The 9,760-nt window shown below is 43.2% G+C and overlaps 1 protein-coding gene across 2 annotated transcripts in view; it reads right to left on the bottom strand.

The window, feature by feature from the left end:
* Nucleotides 1–693: 693 nt before the first annotated feature.
* Nucleotides 694–9,760, bottom strand: part of LOC141053917 (uncharacterized) — a 33,997-nt gene continuing 24,930 nt past the window's right edge. The window contains exons 1-2 of one of the 2 annotated variants that reach the window (XM_073551085.1): nt 5,971–6,150; nt 694–4,221 (exon numbers count right to left, since the gene is read on the bottom strand). In XM_073551085.1, coding sequence (XP_073407186.1) covers nt 1,022–4,221; nt 5,971–6,130 — 3,360 coding nt within the window. In that variant the 5' untranslated portion in view covers nt 6,131–6,150 and the 3' untranslated portion in view covers nt 694–1,021. Of the gene's footprint in view, nt 4,222–5,970; nt 6,151–9,760 lie in introns of those variants that run through there. The other variant, XM_073551086.1, reaches the window with a different exon arrangement.

Below are 9,760 nucleotides of genomic sequence, written 5' to 3'. Positions count from 1 at the left end.
CACTTTTCCTGACTTCAGACCAGAAGAAGGGGGAGCTCAAAACCTGGTTTCAGGGAAGCTTCCCTATACGTTCTGGCCTGGAGGCGGGGCTAGTCAGTCAGTAGCAGAGAGACTGCAAGAGACAGTCTGAGGGAGACAGAGAGGAGAGAGGAAGTAAGGAAGAACTTGAGGAGTGAAGCTGTAGATAAGCTCACTCCAGGGCCAAGTGCTGGAGACTGGACGCCGGAGTCCGTGGTTGTGCAGGTACTGAAGTCCCAGCAGCTAAATCCCGAGGGCACCTTTCTTCATTCTTATTGCATGTGATTGTCTGTATATTCATACTTTCTACATAAACTATATATAAAACAAGGGTATGAAAGGAAATAACCGAGGTCTCATGCTGTCATCCACTCACAGTTCTAAGGGGCAGGAGGGAGCGAGTGACCATCTTCTCACTACTCCTGCATGGAGAGGTTGACCCTAGGACAGACCCTACTGTAACCCTTTAAACCGCCTGAGTTCAGGGCAGCCTCTTTATGCTCAAGCACAAATTGTGCAAATAATATTGGCCCATGTCTGAGAAATATATGATTTTTGGGGGGATAGTTTTAGTCTACCCAAGCATCAGGAGAGCACATGATAAGATTCAATAAAATATAGTTGTATATTGAATATTCATGAAGGATTTATAGTAGGAAAATACAGAATACGACATGTTTTATTGTTTTCTTTATTGTATCCTTGAGACTATTTGGTCATTACATATAATCTTTGTACTAACCAGTAATGTTTTTTGTTTCATAGCCAAGCATTAAATTGTAGCTAAATATTTATATTTCCTTGGCATGTTTTTAAAGCATTGTTGTTCATAGGTGATCCAGACCCTGAGATCTTCACCGATTGGTCAGACAACGATGCAGGAGCGCTCCTGCACAGTGGTGTAGAGACCTGTAGTCTGTCTATTGAGTTTGTACACCGCTGTACATGCACTCGTGAATTAGCTCAGCAGTTCTCAAAATAGAGCATCACATTTACAATCATACTATGAATATGGCTTCTCTCCTGTGTGAAGTATCTCGTGATAATTAAGCTGTGATTTATGTGCAAAACATTTCCCACATTCTGAACATGAATATGGCTTCTCTCCTGTGTGAATTTTCTCGTGATAATTAAGCTGTGATTTTTGTGCAAAACATTTCCCACATTCTGAACATGAATATGGCTTCTCTCCTGTGTGAAATTTCTCGTGATAATTAAGCTGTGATTTATGTGCAAAACATTTCCCACATTCTGAACATGAATATGGCTTCTCTCCTGTATGAATTTTCTCGTGACTATTAAGATGTGGTTTATCTGCAAAACATTTCCCACATTCTGAACATGAATATGGCTTCTCTCCTGTATGAATTTTCTCATGACGATTAAGATGTGATTTCTGTGCAAAACATTTCCCACATTCTGAACATGAATATGGCTTCTCTCCTGTGTGAAATTTCTCGTGATAATTAAGCTGTGATTTATGTGCAAAACATTTCCCACATTCTGAACATGAATATGGCTTCTCTCCTGTATGAATTTTCTCATGTGCAACAAGATTTGATTTAATTGAAAACCATTTCCCACATTCTGAACATGAATATGACTTCTCTCCTGTATGAATTCTCTCATGTGCAACAAGATTTGATTTAATTGAAAACCATTTCCCACATTCTGAACATGAATATGGCTTCTCTCCTGTATGAATTTTCTCGTGACTATTAAGATGTGGTTTATCTGCAAAACATTTCCCACATTCTGAACATGAATATGGCTTCTGTCCTGTGTGAAATCTCTCATGATAATTAAGCTGTGATTTATGTGCAAAACATTTCCCACATTCTGAACATGAATATGGCTTCTCTCCTGTGTGAAATTTCTCGTGATAATTAAGCTGTGATTTATGTGCAAAACATTTCCCACATTCTGAACATGAATATGGCTTCTCTCCTGTATGAATTTTCTCGTGACTATTAAGATGTGATTTCTTTGCAAAACATTTCCCACATTCTGAACATGAATATGGCTTCTCTCCTGTATGAATTCTCTCATGTGCAACAAGATTTGATTTAATTGAAAAACATTTCCCACATTCTGAACATGAATATGGCTTCTCTCCTGTGTGAATTTTCTCATGATAATTAAGCTCTGATTTATGTGCAAAACATTTCCCACATTCTGAACATGAATATGGCTTCTCTCCTGTATGAATTTTCTCATGACGATTAAGAATAGATTTATGTGCAAAACATTTCCCACATTCTGAACATGAATATGGCTTCTCTCCTGTGTGAAATTTCTCGTGATAATTAAGATGTGATTTTTGTGCAAAACATTTCCCACATTCTGAACATGAATATGGCTTCTCTCCTGTGTGAATTTTCTCGTGACTATTAAGATGTGATTTTTGTGCAAAACATTTCCCACATTCTGAACATGAATATGGCTTCTCTCCTGTATGAATTTTCTCGTGACTATTAAGATGTGGTTTATCTGCAAAACATTTCCCACATTCTGAACATGAATATGGCTTCTCTCCTGTATGAATTTTCTCATGACGATTAAGATGTGATTTCTGTGCAAAACATTTCCCACATTCTGAACATGAATATGGCTTCTCTCCTGTGTGAAATTTCTCGTGATAATTAAGCTGTGATTTATGTGCAAAACATTTCCCACATTCTGAACATGAATATGGCTTCTCTCCTGTATGAATTTTCTCATGTGCAACAAGATTTGATTTAATTGAAAACCATTTCCCACATTCTGAACATGAATATGGCTTCTCTCCTGTATGAATTCTCTCATGTGCAACAAGATTTGATTTAATTGAAAACCATTTCCCACATTCTGAACATGAATATGGCTTCTCTCCTGGGTGAATTTTCTCGTGATAATTAAGCTGTGATTTATGTGCAAAACATTTCCCACATTCTGAACATGAATATGGCTTCTCTCCTGTGTGAAATTTCTCGTGATAATTAAGCTGTGATTTATGTGCAAAACATTTCCCACATTCTGAACATGAATATGGCTTCTCTCCTGTATGAATTTTCTCGTGACTATTAAGATGTGGTTTATCTGCAAAACATTTCCCACATTCTGAACATGAATATGGCTTCTGTCCTGTGTGAAATTTCTCGTGATAATTAAGCTGTGATTTATGTGCAAAACATTTCCCACATTCTGAACATGAATATGGCTTCTCTCCTGTATGAATTTTCTCGTGACTATTAAGATGTGATTTCTTTGCAAAACATTTCCCACATTCTGAACATGAATATGGCTTCTCTCCTGTATGAATTCTCTCATGTGCAACAAGATTTGATTTAATTGAAAAACATTTCCCACATTCTGAACATGAATATGGCTTCTCTCCTGTGTGAATTTTCTCATGATAATTAAGCTCTGATTTATGTGCAAAACATTTCCCACATTCTGAACATGAATATGGCTTCTCTCCTGTATGAATTTTCTCATGTGCAACAAGATTTGATTTAATTGAAAAACATTTCCCACATTCTGAACATGAATATGGCTTCTCTCCTGTGTGAATTTTCTCATGATAATTAAGCTCTGATTTATGTGCAAAACATTTCCCACATTCTGAACATGAATATGGCTTCTCTCCTGTGTGAAATTTCTCGTGATAATTAAGATGTGGTTTATCTGCAAAACATTTCCCACATTCTGAACATGAATATGGCTTCTGTCCTGTGTGAAATCTCTCATGATAATTAAGCTGTGATTTCTGTGCAAAACATTTCCCACATTCTGAACATGAATATGGCTTCTCTCCTGTATGAATTCTCTCATGTGCAACAAGATTTGATTTAATTGAAAAACATTTCCCACATTCTGAACATGAATATGGCTTCTCTCCTGTGTGAATTTTCTCATGATAATTAAGCTCTGATTTATGTGCAAAACATTTCCCACATTCTGAACATGAATATGGCTTCTGAATTGTAAGACCTCTCTGATCTTCCACATTTCTTCTGTGACTTTTATTTTGCTTTATAATCTGTGATGAATTTGGTGATAACATTTCTTTACAGAGACCAGAAATCAGATCTTTGCTGTGAGGTGCTGAGGGTATATCGGAGGCGCCAGCATGGTCTTCATATGTATCTCGTGTAATACTGCAATCATCTGCTTTACAATACGACAAAATCAGATGTTCTTCAAAGTTCCTGGTGCACTCATCTGCCAAGAATTAAATTGATGTTAGTTTTTGAGAATAATGTAACCTCAAAAATTATATTTATATATATATAAATATTACACAATTAATTTAAGAAATTCTGTGTAAATTGCAAGATAGGTAGCAAATTGTTAATAAAGGGAACCTACCATCAGATTGATACCTGTCGATACATGTCGAACTATGGGCTGCATTGATCAGACACTGGCTGCACAATGCTCACATGTCACAAGCGGAAGGGCAAGGGCAGCGCACTCCGCAACACAGTAGAGTGTGACGGGGAATGTAGATGTAGACCTTGATTCTTTACAAGGTAGAAATATGTTTGTAAGGCCGGGGTCACACTTGCCGTATGGAAAATCAGTCCAAGTCTCCCTGCCGAGGGTCGCAGGAGTGTTCTCCGTATGGTGATCCATGTGTAATGCGTTTGCAAAGCGATGATGCGATTTTCTTGCACCTATGTATCCGTATGGCTTTACATTTCTCACTGCTTTTCCCCATTTAATTTAATGGCTCAATGGGTTGAAATGAGAAAAATGTGCGCGTATTCGTTACAAGATACACAGATGGTCGGTGTGGTGTCCGAGTTTTTCTCGCACCCATAGACTTACATTGGAGAGTCACGGACGATATACGCATAAAATCGCAGCACGCACGTCGAATACGCCCGAGAAAATAAACGGTGATGGGAGCTGCCCCATAGATTAACACTGGTCCGAGTGCTGTGATCTTTTCTCGCATAGCACTTGTCCGTATTGTACGCTAGTGTGACCCCGGCCTAAGGCACATTATACCTCCGTTCTTGAGAAGATAATTGTGCTGTCATTTCGCAGGACCCTGGTCCAGACGCCACATCTGTAGTCTGTGGACACCAGGCAGGAACTCTGCCAATCACGTAATACCGGCTGAAACCCTAGATCCTCTTTTGATTTGTAGTCCTTGGATGACGTTATCACTGCGGTGTGAAGAATACATGATTGCATGCCAGGGCAACAAATCAAATGAGGAATCACAACTGCCAGCAGGTAAATGGTGATTTGAATGGTTCCCATCCAGCAGCCACAAACGTCTGACATTGCTGAAGGTCCCGGGTTTTGCAAATTAATTTGCTCATTTCAATCATGCAACCAATACTCCAGAAAGAGGTGAACACCAGGAGTAAGGCCTCATGCTCACTTGCGATGAAATTGGACAAATTCAATCGAATAAAAAATGGAATTGAATTCGGGCCAATGTTAATCTATGATGGTGTCTTTATCTGCGTTTTGTTTTCCAGATCGGATCAAGATCGGGCTGGAAAAAAATTACAGCATGCTTTGATTGTCAGCAAAAATCGAATCACATCTCGCAATAGAAGTCAATGGGTGTGATAAAAAAATCACACAGCACTCGCGCCATGTATCGTAAAAAATTTTTATCGCACCCATTGACTTCTATTGCGGGATGCGATCCGATTTGCGAGTACAATTGCAGAATGCTGCAATTTTTTTTTCCAATCCGATCTTGATCCGAACCGAGCTGGAAAAAAAAAGCAGATGAAGGCACCATCATAGATTAACATTGGTATGAATTAAATCCGATTTTTTTTTTATCCTATTGAATTCGTCCGATTTCATCGCAAGTGAGCATGAGGCCTTAAAGGAATTTAACAGATCAGATAAAAAAGCTGATTTTACTTAAGCTAATTACATAGTGAAAATGCTAAATATGAAAGAAGTTTCTGTTCCAAATATTCCAGGAGAACAACTCACCGAACGCACCACAGTGAAGCCAGGAGATTGGGTGCTGATAAAAGTTATAAAAGGAAAGCACTAGTATCAACTCCGATGGGAAGGTCCATGCCAAGTCCCAGTAACCTCTCCCACTACAGCAAAAACAACTGAAAGGACCTCTTGGATCCACATGTCCCATTGCAAGCTGGTAAAAGTAGAATAGGGAGGGACACAATAGAATCCAAAGCTAAATGCATTAAAGTCCAGTTACAAAGGGGAACGTGCCACAAGCAAAGGCTGGTCTCAGACCTGGTGAAGACTCCCTATCCCCAATTCTGGGCAAAAGATTTAGATTTAGGATGAAGCTGGTAGGTGTAATGGGGCCTGGGGCGGCAGCTGCGGGTGAAACACTTGTTTTCTCTTTTCACCGTTAAATATTCATTACGTTATTCATTTTCTACTAGCTCAGCACTGCGTATATTTGCTGACATGACATTTAGGTTATTTTTGTACACTAACATGGACAGATAGTAGCACCATATATAGAAACAGGTGCTATGTGAGACATATATACGGTGGTGTGCAGTGGCGTAACTACAAAGTAATGGGCCCCGATGCAAACTTTCAAATGGGCCCCCCCATGCCAAAATACACGCACATCTCCGCTCCGTCCCCCTCTTACACACGCGGCTCCTCTCCATATACCTCATACACACACGGCTCCTCTCCGTACACCTCGTACACACGCGGCTCCTCTCCGTACACCTCGTACACACGCGGCTCCTCTCCGTACACCTCGTACACACACGGCTCCTCTCCGTACACCTCGTACACACGCGGCTCCTCTCCGTACACCTCGTACACACGCGGCTCCTCTCCGTACACCTCGTACACACACGGCTCCTCTCCGTACACCTCGTACACACGCGGCTCCTCTCCGTACACCTCGTACACACGCGGCTCCTCTCCGTACACCTCGTACACACGCGGCTCCTCTCCGTACACCTCGTACACACTCGGCTCCTCTCCTAACACCTCATACACACACGGCTCCTCTCCGTACACCTCGTACACACGCGGCTCCTCTCCGTACACCTCGTACACACGCGGCTCCTCTCCGTACACCTCGTACACACGCGGCTCCTCTCCGTACACCTCGTACACACGCGGCTCCTCTCCGTACACCTCGTACACACGCGGCTCCTCTCCGTACACCTCGTACACACACGGCTCCTCTCCGTACACCTCGTACACACGCGGCTCCTCTCCGTACACCTCGTACACACACGGCTCCTCTCCGTACACCTCGTACACACGCGGCTCCTCTCCGTACACCTCGTACACACGCGGCTCCTCTCCGTACACCTCGTACACACGCGGCTCCTCTCCGTACACCTCGTACACACGCGGCTCCTCTCCGTACACCTCGTACACACTCGGCTCCTCTCCGTACACCTCGTACACACGCGGCTCCTCTCCTGACACCTCATACACACACGGCTCCGCTCCGTGCACTTTGTACACATACGGCTCCTCTCCCTACACCTTGTGCACACACACTCCACTCCGCACACCTCGTACACACGCGGCTCCGCTTCGTACACACGCGGCTCCTCTCCATACACCTCATACACACACGGCTCCGCTCCGCACCTCATACACACGTGGCTCCTCTCCCTACACCTTGTGCACATACGCTCCACTCCGCACACCTCGTACACAGGCGGCTCCGCTCCGTACACCTCGTACACACGCGGCTCCGCTCCGTACACCTCGTACACACGCGGCTCCGCTCCGTACACCTTGTACACACGCGGCTCCGCTCCATACACCTCATACACACACCGCTCTGCTCCATACACCTCGTACACACATGGCTCCGCTCCGTACACCTTGTACACACACATCTCTGCTACATCCACCCTGCAAACCCCTCTTGACCCCACACAGAAACTTCCCCTCATCCATGACAACCAGCACAGCAGAGTCCTGCATACACAGAGGCTCCTGATTATGTGACCCCTGACTCCTCCCCTCCTGTGACCTCATCACAGGTCCTGTGCGCATAGCCACAGAACAGCCTACGACATCATTGCAGGCTGTGGGGGGCTGCGGTGGGTCTATCTGGGAGGGCGAGGATGGGGTGCATGTGGGGGGAGCCTGGCGGGGCAGTGCAGGAAGAATAGAGTCCCGGGCGGAATGCGGGGGGTTAAAAAATGGGACTGTCCGGCAAGAATCGGGACGGTTGGGAGATATGGTCTGACCTGCTGTGCCCCTGACTCTCCCCGGGCCTGGTCGCAGTGGCGACTGCTGCAACCGTGGTAGTTACGCCCCTGAAAAATTGTTTGCCCCTTCCTTATTTCCTGTTGTTTTGCCAAGATTTTCATACTTAAATGTTTCAGATCACAAAATAAATTTAAATATTATACTGGTATATTTCCCCCATCCTGGTATATGTTCCTCATCCTGGTATGTGACCCCCATCCTGAAATGTTTCCCATACTGGTATATGGCCCCCATCCTGGTATATGGCCCTCATCCTGGTATGTGAATCCCATCCTGATATATGTCCCCCATCCTGGTATATGTCCCCCATCCTGATATATGTTCCTCATCCTGGTATGTGACCCCCATCCTGGCATATGGCCCCCATCCTGAAATGTTTCCCATCCTTGTATATGGCCCCTCTCCTGGTATATGTTCCTCATCCTGGTATGTGACCCCCATCCTGGAATATGTTTCCCATCCTGGTATATGTTCCTTATACTGGTATATGCTTCCCATCCTGGTATATGTCCCTCATCCTGGTATATGTTCCTCATCCTGGTATGTGACCCCCATCCTGGTGTCTGGCCCCCATCCTGGAATGTTTCCCATCCTGGTATATGTCCACCATCCTGGTATATATCCCCCATCCTGGAATATGTTCCCCATCCTGGTATTTGTTTCTCATCCTGGCATATGTTCCTTATCCTGGTATGTGACCCCCATTCTGGTATGTTACCCACATCCTGGTATATGGCCCCCATCCTAGTATATATCCCCCATTCTAGTATATGTTTCCCATCTTGGTATATGTCCCCCATTCTGATATATGTGCTTCATCCTGGTATGTGACCCCCATCCTGGAATATTTTCCTTATCCTGGTATATGTGACCCCCATTCTGGTATATATGCATCATCCTGGTATGTGACCCCCATCCTAACATATGGCCCTCATCCTGGTATATGTTCCCCATCCTGGTATATGTTTCCCATCCTGATATATGTCCCCCATCCTGGTATATGTTTCCCATCTTGGTATACACTACCATTCAAAAGTTTAGGGTCACTTAGAAATGTCCTTATTTTTGAAAGAAAAGCACAGTTTTTTCCAATGAAGCTAACAATAAATGATCCAGAAATACACTCTATACATTGTTAATGTGGTAAATGAATATTCTAGATGCAAACGTCTGGTTTGTAATGCAATATCTTCATAGGTGTATAGAGGCCCATTTCCAACAACCATCACTCCATTGTTCTTATGGTACTTTGTGTTTGCTAACTGTGTAAGAAGGCTAATGGATGGTTAGAATACCCTTGAAAACCCTCGTACAAGTATGTTAGCACAGCTGTAAACAGTTTGGCTGATTAGAGAAGCTATAAACCTGAACTTCCTTTGAGCTATTTGAGAATCTGGAGCATTACATTTGTTGGTTCCATTAAAGTCTCCAAATGGCCAGAAAAAAAGAACTTTCATGTGAAACTCGACAGTCTATTCTTGTTCTGAGAAATAAAGGCTATTCCATGTGAGAAATTGCCAAGAAACTGAAGATTTCCTACAAC

The sequence above is a fragment of the Dendrobates tinctorius genome, unplaced genomic scaffold (assembly GCF_039654945.1).
Source record: "Dendrobates tinctorius isolate UK_male_01 unplaced genomic scaffold, ASM3965494v1 ptg000173l, whole genome shotgun sequence".
Lineage (NCBI taxonomy): Eukaryota > Metazoa > Chordata > Amphibia > Anura > Dendrobatidae > Dendrobates > Dendrobates tinctorius.
The sequence above is the reverse complement of the archived record's forward strand: the minus strand, read 5'-3'. Positions and strand labels throughout refer to the sequence as shown.